General features: G+C 37.4%; 1 protein-coding gene across 1 annotated transcript in view; it reads right to left on the reverse strand.

The window, feature by feature from the left end:
* LOC148532148 (cadherin-9-like) overlaps positions 1 to 20,270 on the reverse strand; it is a 323,550-nt gene that overhangs the window by 91,336 nt on the left and 211,944 nt on the right. The window contains exon 6 of the mRNA XM_088468270.1: positions 783 to 970. Coding sequence (XP_088324396.1) covers positions 783 to 970 — 188 coding nt within the window. The remainder of the gene's footprint in view (positions 1 to 782; positions 971 to 20,270) is intronic.

The raw sequence follows: 20,270 nt of genomic DNA on the forward strand, positions 1-20,270 counted from the left end.
GGGGCGTGCATGCCAGACAGAGGCGTTCCCATGTGAACGCCTACCGTCTGAAGCCGGCCCCACTGACATCACTAGTGATGTCAGTCAGAGTAATTTTGGCTATTATAGAGCCAAAATCACTCCAGGGCATGCGGCAGTGAGACCCTACCACAGGGTCTCCGTCGCAAGCCTGATGGTCGTGATGGTCAAGACCATCGCGACCATCATCATGGACGCTCACATATGCTGTGGGTGGTCACCCACAGCTATGCAAGCGGCCAGGAGGCCGCTCCATTTTCATGGAGGAGGGCACTGATTCAGAGCAATCGCTCTGGTCAGAGCGTTCGGCTCTGAATCAGGCCCAGAGTAAGACAGAATAAGTAACTGTGTACCTGGACAAACCATGTTGCAATGCAAATGGTGCAAATACATAATAAAAATTGCATGTGGGGTAAGTGGGTAAATACTGGCTGCTTTTCCATGTAGCAAACAAATGCTGGATGGCTTTATTTTACACTGTAATTTAGATTTCAGTTTGGACACTCCCCTACCAAATCTAAATACCTCTGCACATATTACACCTGCCCCACCTGCAGCGCAGCATGGTTCTACCAAGATGCAGTTACTTGCTCTTTCTTACTCTATTGCCAAATCTGAATCAGGCCGAAAGTGTGGGCACATGATGATTAGTTTAGACATGTTACTGTAGGCATAATAGTTAACAATATATATACACTGCATGGGTTCTTTAAATAGTTAAAACTAATCAAATGTTATGAAAATAAAATATATTCTGCAGTTACCTTTTTAACCATTATGATTCCATCCTGTGTTTTCAGCTCTGTGATTATCTCAAATAAATCTTTGGCTTCTCCATCAATAATATTGTATTTAATCTCAGCATTCTTCCCCACATCTGCATCATTGGCCTTTATTCTGCCAACTGCTGTTCCTAAATATACAGACTCTAAACATACAAACTGGTAGATACCTGTAATATAAAACATAAAATAGTTTTAAGTAGAATTGTGCTTTTTTTTTATAAAACAGTTTTTCATTTGCAGGAGTCAGCAACTACCATTAATACAAAACTTTTTTTTTTGAATAGCAAATATCTAATAATTGCAGTACTTAAAACATATTTTAAGTCATAAATCCTGATTACAGCTAGTACCAAAACTGTGATTTACAATCAATAAACAAAATCTTAACCTGTAGTTCATAACTACCCTTGATTTTTCTTGCATAAGTGCATAATAGCTTTATTCAGTCAGCTAGGATCTATGGACCTGATTCAGAGTTGGGAATAGAGCAAGATAGAGCAAGTAACTGTGTATCTGGACTAACCATGTTGCAATGCAAGGCGTGCAATACATAGTTTTTTTTGCATATGGGGTATACACTGGCTGCTTTTGCATGTAGCCCACAAATGCTGGATAGCTTTATTTTTACACAACAATTTAGATTTTAGTTTGGAAAATGACCGCCGGATCTATGTCCGGCAGTTCAAATCCTGATGCCGGAAGGCCAGCACCAATAAAGATCCCAATGTTTAAGTAAACTAACTATACCTAACCCTCTCCGCCCTAACCCTAACCATTCTTTAGGGGTTACTAAGCTTAACTACCCCCTTAGTGCCTAACCCTACCCCCTCATAAGTGCCTAAACCTAACCCCTCGTGCCTGCAGCCTACACCTAACCCTCCTGGGAGGGTGCCTAACCCTAACCTCCCCACAGGGGTGCCTATCCCTAACCCCCTTTCCACTAGCCTGTCCCCAACCCTCCCAGGGGGTACCACACCCTAAGTCCCCCCGGGAGCCCCTAACCCTCCCTTCTAGTGTCTGTCCGCGCCCGTTGCCCGGCTTACCTTCATTCAGTATGCCGGGCATAGAGCTCCCGGCAAAGGGATAATGATTGGCATCTGGATTTTGGTGCCTATCATTAGTCCTCTGTCGGGATTGCACAGTCGGGAAGCCAGCGTTTGGCATTTTGACTGTCGGCTTCCTGACTGCATAACTTTGGAAACACCCCTCCCAAATCTAAATTTGTATGCACATTTTATATCTACTCCACTTGTAGTGCAACAGGGTATTACCGATGCACAAATACTTGCTCTATTTTACATTATTCCAGAGGTTCCCAAACGTGGTCCTCAAGGTACCCCAACAGTTTAGGTTTTAGTGATATCGATGATTGAGCACAGGTGGTTAAATTAAATTGATTGAGGTACTATTAAGGTACAGATGTAGCCATTTACATAATTGCCACAATGCATGCGCATGGGCACACACACTGTGGCATAGCACAGCTGTCGCTGGGCTGCAATTAGTCACTGATGCGTTCTCTCCCATTGAAGTCTACATACATGCACATGCCATAGACATGGGCAAACTAGTCAGGCCATCTATGCTGTGATGTGCTTACATCATGGGATAGATGAGTGCACCTACATCTGTAAGTCACCTGTGTTCAAGCATGGACATCCTTAAAACCTGGACTGTTAGGGTGCCTTGAGGACTGGGTTTGGGAACCACTGCTCTATTCCCATCTATAAATCAGGCCCTATATCCAAGGGCTGTAGAGGCCAAAAGTAATTTTTTTCCCCTGCAGAGTGTGTACAGTATGACCAAACATAGGAAAAATTACTAAAGGAATTGACAAAAATAACTGATGTGCTATTATCTGAGGGTAGGAATATGTACATTATCATGCTCTTTTCCAGGATCAGTCTGATTAGAGTATGCTCTATATAAAATACTCCACTAATGTTACGTAACAATTGAATCAGACATTTTGAAATTGCCACTCTGCTCTTATTTAATGGTACCATCACACTAATGATTTTAGAGTGTAAATATATGAAACAGTGTGTATAATTATTTGAACAGAGACTGAAAAATACATTACACATAAAGAACAGAAATTTACAGTAAGCACCGATTTTAATAGTGGGCTTACTTCAAAAGTGCCTCTGTGTTAAATGTAATTTGGCTGTCTAAAATATCTGTAGCTATAAACAAATAACAACAGGGCAAGCTGTGAAACTAAGGTATATGGGTTCCCATAGTAAACAGACAGTCACGGCCTCATGTAACGTTTTAAACATTTTACATAAAAAATTAAAATGTACCCATATAAATTACATAATCACTTATGCATACTAAGCTGCACATATCTTAAGTACAGTACTAAGTTAAATCAATCTAATCCATGAAGATTTGTTTATATCATATAATATTAAAGTTAAATAAAAAGGCCACTATCAGCCCTAGACAGGACACTCATAAAAGGGAAACCCACAGTGTTGGTTCCACCTGTCTTAATGTCAAAAACAAAAAAAATTACTTTTTTTAATTATCTATATTTTATGAATGTAGTTAGGAGTACCTACTAATAAAAAGAGTGTTTTTTTCATGTTCTGATCAATCAGAGCATAACCATTGTGTTTGGTTAGTTACCAAGAAGCCAATATGAAATAAAAGATAGAAAGCAAATGAGGTACCATCCATGGATTTAGATAAACTGTATAATAAATTGCAAAAAGCGGCTGTATGATAGAATGTTTATTTTAGTAAAGACTCTGGGGCATATTTTCCAATATTTGGGAATTGGTGCAAATAATTATAATTTTCTTAATTAAGTTATGCCAAAATGTATTAATGATCTCATCCACATGGAGGTTCGGATAGGAGCCCATCTCTGCAATGATTAATAAATAAAGTGATTACTAATGCAGTCACCTTACTTCCAGGTTTGGGCCCCAGCTAGATGACTGCATAGTCATTAGACTGCCCATTTGCATGTGAAGATTCTTTTACCAAAAAACTAATGTTGCGCACAGGCTACAATGACTAATGGCATTTAAAGTCAGTGTTAGCCACCCATATGCAAACTCAGGGTGGTAGCTCTACATTTACCCCTGGTCAGTGGTTTAAATCATGACCACAATAACAGTAGTATATAATATTGTTCTACTTGAACAACAGCCACAACATGCAGTGCAGGGGACAGAACATTGCTTCTGTGCATGTCCAATGGATCTAAGTGCCCAGTCAACATATTGGACCAGAGATGCCCGAGAGCAACTTCCATCAAGAAGATATAGGCTTCTTAACATGTGGTGGAATAATGTGTGCTTACAGAGCTGAGTCTTGTCTCCAAATGGTTTTATTATGTATGTTTAATTTGGAATGCATATGTTTGATACAAAAAATTAATTTATTCAACTCTCTTCCCTACAGACTACACTATAGAGCAGGGATATTCAACATACGGTCCTTCATTTTGCTAAAAGGACATGGTGGGATGTGTAATACTGCATCAGTTGGAGGGCCGCATGTTGAATACCTTTGCTATAGATCATCAATAATGTTAATTATTAACACTTTATTACATACAGTTTACAATATATAAAGGAGACCAACAGGTACATAAAGACCATGGGCTGGTGTTAGGTTTCCCTGTCACTCCCCAAGACCCCCAGACTTGCTCCAATGGTACAAAGAAAGGGGAACTTGGATTGTAGAATGGCACCCACAAACAAAACACAAACATTCAGCTCAGGTGTGCTGGCCCTATTATTGCATCAAACTGCTTACTGTGATTGAGGGCTCTGTATTCATCTGGCATATTACATACACTACACTTGTATGATGCATACTATAGCTTGTTACAAGTGCCAACATGCACTGGCCTCATGTGTACACTGGCCTATTACTTCTGTAATCAATAATTTACTCAAGGTTTGGCTGCAAAGGTTATTAACTCTAGTGGTTTCAGCATAAGGCTATTTATTTTCTTGAAAGGATGATGGCCTTTTATTTTTTACAGACATTATTCCCTAGGGAATTCAACACAATGCTGAACAGGCTAGGGCTGTGTGAAAATAAGGCAATGGGAAACCATGCTACAGGTTTCTCAATTATGATGTAACTAGCTCATCTTGTCACAGACTAAAGCTAGTATAATTTTTTTTTACTTTGACAAGGTTCTTGCTGATGATCATCAGCATTACATACAGTGGAGGCTCCAGAGGTGGGTATGCAGCAGAGTCCAAAATTCAAATAGGTGAGCCAAACCAAATGCCCTTCTAAACAATGCTGCCAATCATTGCCAGATGGAACTCACAGGCAGATGATGTGGCTCCCAAATTTGAATTTTGGACTGTGCTGCAGCCCCACCTCTGCAGCTGCCAATGATTTTTTTTATCTTGTGGCGGGGTCGGTGGATCAATCCTGACGTGTGTAGGTGCCTGCTTTCCACTTTTAATGTGCTGCAACTACATTAACATATTTGTACTGAACTTTACTTATGTTTTCATCCCTCATTCCTTCTCTCTGAGATAAAAGTTTAAATAGCATTCGAGTTTGCATTTGGGTACAGGAGAATGCAAAATAACACTTTCCTACCTAAAAACAATGTGATATAAAGAGCAGGGAAAAGGGGAAAAACAAGAGGTTGCACTGGAGCATGCTAATACCTATTTCACACTGCCAGCAATAATCTGGGTTATTGCATGTGAACGCGTCACAACATGGGTTGCTGTGAAGTGTGAAAGGGCCCAGTTGAAATAATCCAGGTCATGCAACCCAACATTTCAACCCGGGTAATGAGCAGGGTTGAACATGTCTTCAACCCAGCTCAAAATGCAGTGTGAATGGGTAACACAGGTCGATGCGACCCGGGTCCCATTCACAGCCTAGGAAGAGCTGGCACTTGGAGATGATCTCATTTCCAAATGCATCTCAGTACCTGACGGTGGTGAATTCATTGACCTGCAAATAAGTTGGGTTGTGCCGCCAATCTGAAAGGGGTCTCAACCCCGTCGCACCTGGGATGGACCCAAGTACAAACTCCAGGTTGTGACCCAGCATTGCGATGTGAAAGTGGTATAAGTGAGTCCAAAAAATATTAGAAATGTTCAAGGGAGGTAATTCTATGTCCCAAGCTGACTATAAAAAGGTAACGTTAAATAGCCTTTCTAGTCACGCTATGCTATGGTGTGAATCTGTAGCACCGAGCGTATTTTCAAGCAACTTTTTACCTTCAAATGCATCTTATTCACACAGCAAGTCTATGTTACAGTGTTACAGCCACTGACACTGTAATGTAGCATTTCGTATATAGATGCACCAGCAGATACACATAGGAATGCCGCATATCATTTTAATCAGCAAAAAACTGATTGTATGTCCAATTTGCATGGCTGTGCGAATAAGATGCATTTGAAGGTAAAAATTTGCATGAAATGATGCTGGTGCTATCGAGTAACATGGCTCTCATGCGTTATGTGTTATGCAACTTGTAGTGCATGGAGATTAGATTTATGTGGACACATGTGTATTCAGTAATGAATCATGCAACCCCTATATAAATCTGTGAATATCCAAAACAAGGATCCAAAAAGACCCTGAATAAGGTGCAATAGGTAATTCTTTAACAATCACAGCCTTATTATCACAAGTTCCCATTTACATAGATTCAAAATTACAACTAATAATAATAATAATAATAATAATAATAATAATAATAATAATAATAATAATAAAACAGGCTGTTCCAGATATGTGCAAACACTTGCAACTGCAGCCAAGCGGTACACAAAGAACCTTCACTATTCTCTTCCACACAATGAATTAATACAAGATAATTGTCCCACTTTGGCCCTGTTACAGAAGAAAATAAGTCCCAATCCACAATAAATAATCAAGTGAAACGTCACTTTCCCTTTCAACTGTCCAACAATGTGGAACTGATTTTCAATAACTCACTCTGGTAAGGATTGGACATAATTTCTCTCTTTATTCTGTCATGCATGGATTCCACTTTATACTTCTTTCAAGATACACATCTTAAATTCAAACTCTCAAAATATAAAGAGATAACAGAATAGTGCAATAACATTAATAGAAGAATATAAATTTATTCACACGATGCACTCACTTTCTTTAAAAAGTAAAAAGCATATAACAATGCCACATAGGCTGCACAGTACATGGGGTCAATTTTACCAGATCAATTATAAAAGAGTGTGCAAGTCCCACACATTAGCCCCCTCTTTGCAAATCCCCACATTAATGGTCCTTCATGTGTTCCTCCAAGTCCTCAGCATTCACCCACTTAACGCATTTCAGACTCAACATTCATTTTTCTGGAAGCCTATGTGGCATTGTTATATGCTTTTTACTTTGTAAAGAATGTGAGTGCATTGTGTGAATAAATGTATATTCTTCTATGAACATTATTGCAATTTTCTGTATTCTCTTTTTATTTTGAGAGTTTTAATTTAAGATGTGTATCCTGAAAAAAGTATAAAGTGGAATCCATGCATGACAGAATAAAGAAAAAAAATCAGTCCCATTCTAACCAGAGCGGGTTATTGAAAAACTATTCCACATTGTTGAACAGTTGAAAGAGTAAGTAACTTTTTCATGGTTTATTTATGGTGGATTGGGACTTTTTTCATCTATAATAATTACAACATACAGTGTAGCAATTGTTTTAATAGCAAATAAAGTAAACTGAGTCATAATTAAGATACATAGTTAAACAATGAGAGTACATCAACAAATACCAAATGGTTATAGTTAAAAGAGGAGAAACTAGGAAGCCATTATCACAAAATCATTCCCCAAATGTTCCTTTGTTCCTCAAATGCAATATAAAGGATATTCTAGATAGCTGTTTGAAAACAAAATCTGAGCTGTATAAACTCATACAATAAATACATATGATAGCTATAAAAAATAGTAGAACAACATAAAGTAAGGTAGCTGAAACTTTTCTTTTATTTGAGCAAAGTACAGTGCAATCCCCTTATAGTACATCCAACCCCCATCTAATATCAAAATCACTCCATTTAGCTACTGTACATAGAGATTGGACCAAAATAGTGTGGCAGGGGATTAGTATAACGAGGTAATGCAATTAATCACCCTTAATGCATGGATTATCCACAATCATATGTTGACATATACCAGTTGACTGGCATAACAGTATAGTTCATCATGGGTATACTGTCACTAGAACTTTGCGGACCTCACAGGAACACTTTGAAATGGTCTCACCTCATTGTTTATAGAGGCATGCCACAATTGTTGCTCATTTTTTGCCCCATAGTAGAACTTTATTTCATTTAATGCCCCAAACTAGTGCCATAATTAATTGTATGTCCTATAGTAGTGACCTAGTTCTTATTATTAGTTAGTATTTTCTTCTGTATGAGATGGATATTTGTACTAAATACATTTGTGCATATTTATAGATACCTTATATCAAATTAGAAAAAAAATGGTTGAAAACATAGTTACAAGTTGGATGCAATTGCTTCTGAAGCATTCCTGGCATTAGCCATGCACAAATGCTACCGTCACCAACTTACATGCATCTTCAGATACTGTAGTTATTGCTTTTGCATGGTTGCAATTTTGGCTATCTTACGGAATGCAAATTTAGCATAGAATTTGGAGTGAAATTGCTGCCAACTTTGCATCACTCTATTAGTCTGCAACCAATAATGGACTTAGGGATAGCTCCTGTAAAACTATGGTGTTCAAGATTAAATTTTTGGTGCCTTATAAGTGGTAGTTGATGCCTACAATTGAGGCACATATCACTTTAGAAAAAGTTTTACATCACAGCACTAGCATGTTGTGGTCAGACAGCAATATGACAGCTAGTCAAACTAATTGGAAGACATTAATATCCAATAATGAATTTGGGCCTCATGCAGAGATGGATGCAGTGCAGATTATTTATGCATTTGAGTCATTTTTTGCTACTGTACATGCACAAATAGTCTTGAACAACCTTACTGCACATGCACAAACCAATATGTGTAATGACATTTGCAATTGCATAAGAAATTGCTATAACTTAAGTAAGGGTTTGCAATCCCTGTGGATATCATGGTGGAGACTGGGAGGTGACCTAAAGTGATTGCAAATAAGGGCAGCATGTGCTGTGGGAGAGTACATTACTATGGAGGCAGGTGAAAGTGAATATAATTAAAAATGAACAAATAATTGGAGTGACTAGAGAAATTGAACATACAAGTGAAAATTGGTGTCGATGAAGAAGAGGGGAGAGCAGGAGGAAGAAGGGAAAGGAGAGGTCAGGGAATGTTAAAAAGGAAGGCTAAAAAATGCTAAGGAACTGCTGACAGGAAGTATAGCTAGAGGAAGCATAATGAGTGTCTAGTGTGGCCCTCATGGTTAGAGATTCAAGGTCAACATATTTTAGTTACTTTTTGGGGGTGTTAATGGAGACAGCAGGTGATAAGTATGCCAAATGGAGTTTTATAGTGTGGGGGCAGAAGGGGAGGTCTGATTTCTTCCAGTTACCTGCAACAGAACAGTTAGCTGCATTGAGAATATGTTTAATTAGTGCTTAATTGAAGTAATTCACTTTGGAGATAAGTCTTGGTTAAAAGGAGAATGGAAAACAATGACGGCAATGGGAGAAAACCATATTCCAAAATTGCCTAATCTTTTGGTAATGCCACCATATATGAGTGAAGATGCCCTCTTCCTCACAGTTTGTATAATTAAAAATGGACAAAACTTTGGGGTTACTAGAGAAAGTGAACATAAAATAGAAAAATGGTGTTGAAGAAGAAGAGGGGAGAGCAGGAGGAGGAATGGAAATGAGAGGTCAGGGGATGTTAGAAAAGGAAGGGTAAAAAATGGTAAGGAACTGCTGATAGGAAGTAAACCTAAAGGAATCATACGAAGAGTCGAGGGTGGGCCTCATAATAAGAGATCCAAGGTGACCATATTCAAGAGAATTTTTGAGGGTGTAAATGAAGAGAGCAGGTCATAAGTATGCCAAATTGAGTTATATACTATGGGGGCAGAAAGGGGGGGCTCTGATTTCTTCCAGTTACCTGCACCAGAACAGTTGGATGCATTGATAATGTACTTCATTAGTGCTTGAGTGAAGTAATCCACTTTGGACATAGGTCTCGGTTAAAAGGAGAATCAAAGACAATGCCCACAATGGAGCAAACCATATCCTAAAATTGACTAATATTGGGTAATGCCATCATATATGAGAGAAAATTCCCTCTTCCTCACAGTTTTTACAACATCTATCAGAGGTTTAAGGAAATATAGCCTAAAGTTGGGTAGGTACTAGTTACCACCAATGTAAATGTTAATAAGTATTCTCCTTAATCCTAATACAAATAGAAAAATTAGTGGAACATTCTCACATTTTAATTCATTCCACTTGCTGCAGTGCTTCCACAAAATCTATTTACCAATCTAGCTCCTTAGGTTCCCTGGTGGGTGACTGTGGGAGATCAAAATAAAATAGAGGATTGATCTGAGGTATTTGGATTCAGACCTTAAAGAGGGAGGTATAGAGGTGGCGAAATTAGAGATATTGGTAAAAATATTTACAGGGCAAGCCACACCTGTCACGGATGCCAGAGAAATTGAGAAAAATAAATAGAGGGGTGAAGTCACAAATAACCTAATATTGTGTCTGATCCAATAGATAAAGGATTTGGGGTCAACTCCATGAGGAAATGTTGTTGTTTCATAGAGGTGTCACAGAAAAGTGATTTTGATTAAGATCAAATACTCTATCATATTAATCACATATTGGTATATCAGTGACCAAACTACAATACAGTTAAAGTACAGTGTCTTCCCCTGTTTCTAGCAATAAATATCAAGTATAATGTAACCTTAGCATTCTAATAGCTTCCTCAAAACCAGGGTTTTGAAACTTTTATGAAAATAAACTAATAAAGGAACACTTTACTGTATTTACAAAATAAAGTACAATGCTTAGTTACAGAAATTATATAAAAAAGTGTTACAGATTACATAGACAAATGTGTTCCAATTTAAAAATAAGAAAATAAATGCAGACAGAATAAGACTCTGTTTTTTCTGAGGCTGATGAGAATGGCAGGAAAATACAGGTCCAGGATTCAGTTCAGAATTGATCCCCCAAGACTGACCCAGAGCAACATGCTCCCATACCATTTATCAGCTCTTCCCACTGCTAAAGTGAAGTCACAAACAAGTCCATCATGACTGCCTAGCATGTTAATTAAATCAGAGTCAATACCAGGACTGCCCACCTAATTTTTTACCTAATTTTAAAACTCAGTACAAATAACCGTACATAATTTACCCTGTGTAATAGGGACATAAAATAGTTAATTTCAATTATTTAGGCTATACAATGAATGTAATAAAGATGTTCTGGAGTATGGAATAGTTTAGATACCTTATTTCTCCCCTACCCTATGTATTAGTGATTCCTAAATCACATCAGACCAGCCTACAGACTTTAGTTATATTTCTATGATTTTATGAACCCTTAGCTGTGGTGGACATATACATGTTTAGTCAAAACAGAGCCCCCATCAAATGCTTCCTTAATGGAATTAACATTATATTGCTCTGTGTGGGGCAGAATGATAAACTATCATCTAAAGATCATAACAAATTGCTATTAGGTTACCTTTACTCAATGATCTTACATTTACAAAATCCAGTTCTTGCATTTAAGTTACCTTTACTTAAATATCCTACATTTACAAAATCCAGTTCATGTATACAGTTGTCATTTGAGCAATCATCAAACTAGTATTAATGGGATATGTTTTTCTCTATAAAATGCCTTGACCATCACAGGTTCCATTGGAAGCTAAAGCTTTGAAGAAATAGTCACATGAAGGTCCAAACTACTCTATCAAAGGCCATTTTTTGTATCTTAAGCCACAAACAGAGCAATGTGAGATATCTGAATAGTTATGAGTATGAGGTTGATTTGTTTATGAGTGTTTTCAGTGGTCTGACAGCCAGGGATAAAACTGACTTGGTCCAAATAGTCTAGAGAGGGAATAATCGATGCAAGTTGGGAAGCTAGACTATTTGCAAAAAATGAAGGACTACATATTGAAGGGAATTATAGTTAGCTCATGAAGTGAGGTCACTTCCTTACTTGTGGATCTCTGCTCTGTTGGTTGCACCATTGAATTTTCATGCAGTTAGAATTGTATTATGAAGAATAAGAAACAGTTGGAAAAGGGTGGGCACAAATGTTCTATAAAATGAGGTTATAAAATTATATACATCGTTTACAACATAAGGACAAAGGGGTTAAGCTATTAGAAAGCCCAAAAAACATTGGCCACCTAGAAGATTATTCCCTACAAGATAAGAAGAACATTTCCCATCAAAGTTCTATGCAACCACTGAGTCAAGGCCAAAGGCTGGAGAAACATATAATATATTATAAGTAAATTCACTACATCATACAAAATATTATATAATGCTGAAAAAGAACCAGTTGTAAAGCAGAGATGGCTAGGCAGTTGAATGACTAGCACCAGAGGATGAAGTCAGAGAAGAGAGCAAGATGCATAGTCTGGGAAGCAAATCTAGTCCTTGTTGAATTTTCACTCTGAGGAATGTCCATCATGTGCTACTAGGAGATTTAAAGGAAATCTTCATCAATATTTAATCATGTGTTTGCAAAGAGCCTTCATAACAATAATCAGATCACTGTGTTTTCTAAGAGTGGATGGGGCAAGGTCCTGAAAACATTTGGAGGTTTTAGTCCTTATATGAAATTGTAGGAATAGAAGAGTAGGTCCTTTGATTTTCAATAATGCAATTTAACTTAGATGTCTCTTGGTGGCTGGTGAGAAGGAAGGTTTGCACTTTGCGCCCCATGAGTCTGATCAAAGAGTAGGGCCTCCAGAGCAGTCTTGGCGAGATATTGGGCAAAGAGACCCTCCAAGAATTTTAGAAGGGCATCAAAGTCAATGGGACCAGAGATATTATGGATTTGAACAATGTTTTAAAGGGATATGTTATTGGCATTCTCTATCTGGTACTTTAGGGAGTCTATGTCAAAATGCATATATAACATTTCTTGACTGGTGTTCTCTTGAAAATTATAAACTGTTTCTACTCTGTCTTCATGTTAGCAGTCAGGGACCTGAATTCAGTTTAAATAGTGAGCTAAATATTTTTGTGACCTCTAGGTAGAGGCTTATTTGGGTAGTATGGTCCTCAGGTCCCAGTCAGGGACCTGTGGAGACTGGAAGGAAATTGAGGGGTTTAACCTTTGTCTTTAGGATGAAACAAGTGCAAGTATTGTCAATTTGTAGATTTTTTTGTAGCATTGTGATATGATCCAGTCATGGATGGCTGGACCAGATAACTGTAGACAGAGAAAAAAAGAGGAGAAATCCACAGGTAAAAACAACAGAAACCTGGGCACTAGTATTAACACAGTACAGTAAGTGTGGAATGGTCCATCTCAAAATTAGAGTCTTTTGAAGAGAGCAGCATCAGGAAGTATATATGTTATTTATTAAATCACAGATGCATAGAATCTCTAAATAAGAGCTGATGGTAAGCAAGAGTAGAATAGTGAATATTATAGTAGGTGAGTCCAGATGATGCAAACAACAGTTGGAGGTTAGGAACATAGGAGAAGAAGAGAGGACACAAGAACTCACCAGGTTAGGGTAGGCCACAGGGGTAAAGTGAAAAGATGTTGTGAAACTAGCGCTGATGATGAAATTAATTCCAGTAGGATAATCTAGGCCAAATCACAAACTGAATTTATTAATTATATAAAAATTACAATACAAGATAAAAACTTGGTGACCAAATAATGTGTGTTTCATACAAATTTCCATAAAATATAAGATTAAATATAGCAGCTACTTTCCAATAAATAAAATTGAGTTTCTTATTCAAAGTGCATACAGTACAATTAACTACAGCAGCAAGATATCATTTACCATGAACCATCAGGTGTCATGGACATACATGCATAAAGTGCACTGGGAAAAGATAGTGTTAAAGACAAATTTAAATAATATAAACCTTTTGGTATCAAGAAGGACATGAAAGTCAAATAAGTTACAAATCTGTGACTAAACAGTCCATATCATTCCAAAGATGGATAGATAATAACAGTGAAAGTTAATAATCCATACCATGTGCTGGTGGTGAGTGTCACTCTGGAAAAAATGAGGGTTCAGGACACCACCCCATTCTGGAAACTCACAGGCTTAGGTGTAGATCATCAGTGGTAGGTATTTGCACACTATGCCATCACTGTCTTACACATGGCACATAGCCCACATCGGTGAAAACATTTTTTTTCTTACTGGGTTGCCATTATTTTGATCAAGGGCACTTTCAACTAGTTTTAGTTTTTATGGTTGTCTGCCTTTTTGTAGATGAATATGAGTTTCAATGGTAAAATAGTGGATAAAACTGAGTCTTTTTGTAAAACTTGCCAGTGTTTTGGAAAAATATTTTCTAAAAGTGAGTGGTGTGATCCATATTGTGTAATAAAAGCCCATTCCTTCACTTGTTGATATTTCTTATCCTTTGGTATTAGGTGGGTGTTTCTATGCATATTCTGGATTTCTTCTTTTGTTCTTAAGATTTTACCTTTGTTGTATTCTCTAGATAGGAATATCTCCTCCATCATCTTCATTTGTTCTTTACAAGTTTCATTATCAGTACAATTTCTTTTGACTCTCAGAAACTGACTCTTGGGTACTGCTTCCAACCATTGGTCGAGTTGCTCGCTGTTCCTGTGTATGAAACTATTTGCATCCTTGGGTTTCAGAAAACATTTTGTTTTAAGAACATTATTTTCTGGATCAATTGTAAGATCGAAGAAGTGAATGGCTTCTTTGCTGATATTGAACATCAATTTAATATTCAGTGAATTATTATTTAGATGGTCACAAAAGGTTTTTAGGTCTTCTGCTGTTACTCTCCAAAAGAATAAAACATCATCAATATATCTGTTCCAGGATACCCAGTTTGACCCCCATGATGGATTACACCAGATGACATCCTCCTCCCATTTGCAAGGAAGAGGTTAGAGTAGCTGGGAGCAAACTTGTTACCAATGGCTGTTCCAACTCGCTGTATAAAATAATCCCAATTAAAATCAAAATAGTTGTTAAAAAGAATAAAGTTCATACAGTCTATAATGATGTCCTTCCTTTTTTCTTCCATATTGGTTTTGTTGAAATACCAGGTAGTGGCTTTAACCCCTTTATTGTATTCTATAATGGTATATAAGGAAGAAACATCCATAGAAACCATAAATATATCTTTATCTCATGTTATTTTCTTTATTTTTTGCAAAGTGTCTGTGGTATCTTTTAAAGATGATGGATTATTTTTAACTAGGGGCTGTAAGTGATAATCCACAAATGCTGAAGGTTTCTTGTTAAACTTTGTGCCAGCTATAATAGGTCATCCTGGCAGATCTGTGACACTTTTGTGTATTTTGGGCAAGATATAAATAGTTGGAGTCAAGGGGTTGTCTATTTCCAAAAAATATTTTTCTACTTTCATGATGGAACATTTCAATAGGTGATCTTGAAAAAGTTTTTTTAAATGTTTTCTTATTCTTCCATTGTGGTCATTTTTATGTGTTTTTCATATGCTTCACTCTATAGTTGGCGGTTCAATTCCTGTTCGTACTATGAGCGATTCATAATCACAATCCCTCCTCCTTTATCAGATAGTTTAGTTATAGTGTTTTTGTCTTCCTTTAGATTTTTATGGCTGTCCTCTCCACACATGTTATTTTCCATTTTCTTATATACTTTTTCTCTGATAGTTTTTCAATATTGTCTAGAATCAGCTTTGTGAAGCTTTCGATTAAATGCCCCTTAATATGGGTGGGGTGAAAAGTGGACTTATTTTTAAATTGTTGTATTTCCATGCTCTTTGTGTGTCTTGCATTTCAAAAAAATAACTTATAGTGACTGTTCATTCAAATTTCTGTATATCCAAACATTATTTAAAAGGGTCCATGCCTCTGGTTGGAGCAAATTTCAAGCCTCGCTAAAGCACTTTATATTCTTCTTTGCTGAGTATTCGGTCACTCAGATTGAAGATTCTGCATGGCTACTCATCAGCCAATAGTGCTTCTGCTACCCTTTTTTGTTTCTTTTAATTTACCTTTCTTTTTGCCCCACCTCTTATCCCTCTTTTCTTCCTTCTTGTTGTTATTTTCTCCAACTGGTTCTTTGTCTTCCTTTCAGTAAAAAAAGGTGTTGATGTAGTGGGTTCTTCTTCCAGTAGGGTGAATCAGTTTCTTGTGTGTGTTTGTACATTATTTTGTTGTTGGTAAGGTCTTCTATACAGTCTTCTTGGGGTAGGCCATTCTGTGTAGTTTTGTTTGTCATCTGATATTTTCTTCATATCTTCTCAAGTGTTGTGAGGAGTGGAATCTGTCTTTGATTCTCATATGGTTCCTTTTCATATGTTCTTTTTTAAAGTTTGCTTCTATATGGCTATTCTTTATGGGTGTAATATTTCTTGAAAAATTATTTATCTTCTTTCCTTCATTTTTTTATTATTATTGTTATTGTTCTTTTTCTGTTTTTTATTTTCTTCTTTTCCCTTTTTAAAAAAAAAATCAAAGTCTCTTTGAAATTTTCTCCATTTTTTCTTTATGAGTTTCCTAGTGTTTTTTTCTGTTTTGTCTTCTATTGCCTTTCCCAATTTTACACATTCTTCTAGATCTTCAAATGGTCTTATCAATCCCTGTAGTATCTCTATCCTTTCATGCAGGGTTTTTGGCTTTTGTCTTCTTTCCTTTAATATTAGATTCATTAATTGGAAAGAACAAGAGTTTAAAATTGTAATCCATTCTTTTGTGAAATACTCTGCAGTATCTCCAAATGTGGGTATTTTCTTTAACTGGAGACTCTTGGGGATGATTTGTTCAGCTTTATATTTCTCTAGTTCCACAATCTCCCACCAGAGTTTATTCTCCTTTACTAAGTAATTGCTGAGGGATGCCATAGCCATTTCAGTGTTGTCATCTGTGATATCGTTATCATTAAAACTGTTAAAATTGAAATAAAAAGCAGTTTTAACAGTGTTTTCTCTCATGGAAAAGTGGGGAAACATGGTACAGCTAAAGGGCAGGATCTAATTGGACAGACAGGTCTTCCAATTACATATGGAGAAAAACTGCTCCATGCAGATCTATTGATACAGACAATAGCAACAGCAGGGGAACACAGGCACCACATGTATTGGAGTAGCAGCAGACACTGATCTAAGGCTCACAAGTGGTGCCATCAAAAATCTTGAAGGAAAAGGAGTCAGGCAGATGCAGCAGATGTTAAAATAGCTGCTGCATACCTGGAGGTTTGTGCCAGACAGTAAGGTGGGTTGACAGAAAGGCTCTATTATCAGCATCAATGCGGCTGGTGGAATAGCACAGTAAGCAAGATTGCAATGTAGCAGCACAACCAAAGGAGAAACAGCAGAACTTCAATTTTTGATCTTGGAGTCTGGGCAGACCATGACCAGTGAGATTCAGAACCAGTGGTATTTTGCTAAGCCCTGCAGGCCACAAAGGCTGCAATCCATGAATAGTTCACCATAGATGGTTTTGTGCCAGCAACTTTAATCACAAACAGAACCATCAATGGTAATCATTGATGGGCAGCCCACTGATGGCCATCCCTATTTAAATTACATGTAGCCATATGGTCATTTCTGTTGGCAGGACATGTGCCAGGACCTGGGAAGATGCAGAAAAGATTAGCAGCACAAAACGCTAAATAATGTGCACCATCTTAGATAACTAAGCCTTGTCCTAATATGGATTATTTATGATTATGCCATCAAATCTGAACAATCAAAAATTATCTCCCATATGGTACAATAATCAATTCTATACCTTTGCAATCAGTGCTTTGCCATTGCATATGAATATAAATAGCAGCATCTATATTTACATCAGTTGTTATTCTAGAATGGAATTTTAGCATTTTTTTGTATTAGTTCCAGCTTGGTCTTGCTCAAAAAAAATAGTGTTGCTACCTCTATACAAATGTATTTACTAATGAAGAATCTAGTATACTGGACCTGGCAATTTTTGCATCAATTATGCACTTATTTTTAAAATACTGTATGCTGTAGTAAATACAATTTTTTGTATTATAAAAAATGTTTGCCACTGACTTCCACTGGCAAACATACAGTACACACACTTCAAAATAATTCTGAATAATTATGTGGATATAATTACAACATTCTTGTATTCATCTTTTCATACACAGTATGTATCAAAGGCATGTTTAATTCCAGCTTTAATCATCCCTTTTATGTTTCAAGCGATGATAGTAGAAGGGAAGATAGGAACAAAGGACAATGTTTTCTAATGCTTTGGTTTTTTGTTAACATACAGTATGCATTTAATCTGTAGAAATAAATATCTGGGGTACAATGGAAAGAGTCACCTACAAAACAAACATATACAGTACCTTGCAAAAGTATTCATCCCCCTTGGCTATTTACCTTTTTTGTTACATTAAAACCTGTAATTTTTTTTTTTTTAAATTGAATTTTATGTGATGGATCTACACAAAATAGTCTAATTTGGTGAAGTGAAATGAGAAAAAATATATATAAAAAATAATATTTATAAATAAAATTCAGAAAATTGGCATGTGCATATGTAATCACCCCCTTTGCTATGAAGCCCCTCAAAAGTTCTGGTGCAACCAATTACCTTCAGAAGTCACATAATTAGTGAAATGAAGTCCACCTGTGTGAAATCTAATTGTCACATGATCTGTCAGTATAAACACACCTTTTCTGAAAGGCCCCATGGCCGCAACACCACTAAGCAAGAGGCATTACACCATGATGACCAAGGAGCTCACCAAACAAGTCAGGCACAAAGTTGTTGAGAAGTACAATTCTGGTTTGGGTTATAAAAATATCCAAATCATTGATGGTCCCCCAGAGCACCATCAAATCCATCATCATCAAATGGAAAGAACATGGTACTACAACAAACCTGCCAAGAGAGGGCCACCCACCAAAACTCACAGACTAGGCAAGGAGGGCATTAATCAGAGAGGCAGCACATAGACCAAATGTAACCCTGAAGGAGCTGCAGAGTTCCACAGCAGGGACTGGTGGGTCTGTGCATGTGACCACAATAAGCCATACACTCTATAGAGTTGGGCTTTATAGAAGAGTGACCAGAATAAAGCCATTATTTAGTGATAAAAATAGGAAGACAAGATTTGAGTTTGCCAAAAGGCATGTGGACGACTAGCCAAATGTCTGGAGGAAGGTGCTCTAGCGAGATGAGAATAAAATTGAACTTTTCAGCCGCCAATGAAAACACTATGTCTGGCACAAACCCAACACATCCCATCACCCAAAGAACACCATCCCCACAGTGAAACATGGTGGTGGCAGCCTTATGCTGTGGGGATGTTTTTCAGCAGCAGGGACTGGGAAACAGTTTCAAGTAGGGGGAAAGATGGATGGTGCTAAATACAGGGATATTCTTGAGCAATACCTTTTTAAGTCTGCCTGTGATTTGAGACTGGGATGGAAGTTCACCTTCCAGCAGGACAATGAACTGAAGCATACTACTAAAGCAACACTCAAGTGGTTTAAGGGGAAACATTTAGATGTGTTGGAATGGCCTAGACAAAGCCTAGATCTCAATCCAATTGAATTCTGTGGTCAGACTTGAAGATTGCTATTCACAAGCAGAAACCAACATGAAGGAGCTGGAGCAGTTTTGCCTTGAGGAATGGGCAAAAATCCCAGGGCAAGATGTGGCAAGCTCATAGAGACTTATCCAAATCGACTTGCAGCTGTAATTGCCACAAAAGCTGGCTCAACAAAGTACCGACTTTAGGGGTGTGAATAGTTATGCACTCTGATGTTTTCTGATATGTTGTCCTTTTTGTTGTTTGATTCACAATACAAAAAAACACAACTTCAAAGTTGTAGGCATGTTCTGTGAAATGATGCACACCTTCAAACAATCCATTTTAATTCCAGGTTGTGAGGCAACAAAACATGAAAAATGCAAAGAGAGACACTATACATATGTTTGATGAAAATTTCAGTTTGGGTTATTTTATTACTATATTAAAGCCAATTTCCTAAATTATTGAGGTTTTATTTATACATGTTATTTCCATTGACTTAATAATTACAGTTTTAAATAAGCAATAAGATGCCAGTACATCACCAGGCTACTGGTGGGAGTGAGGGCAGGACTTGAACAGACACCAGAGGTGCTCACTCAGGGATGAAAAACATCAGAGCCTGCAGAATGCCACACATGCAAGTCTATCACCTCGCCTCATACAGTGGAGCTGGACCATTAGAGCTGTATACTAGTGTCACCTGAATAGGCTCTGCCAGACAAAAAAGGTGCACTGCATTCCTATCCATACATGACAGCATAGCATTAGGAAGAAGTACAGGACACCGACAACATAG

The sequence above is a fragment of the Taudactylus pleione genome, unplaced genomic scaffold (assembly GCF_031769625.1).
Source record: "Taudactylus pleione unplaced genomic scaffold, aTauple2 ptg000083l, whole genome shotgun sequence".
NCBI classification, from domain to species: Eukaryota; Metazoa; Chordata; class Amphibia; order Anura; family Myobatrachidae; genus Taudactylus; species Taudactylus pleione.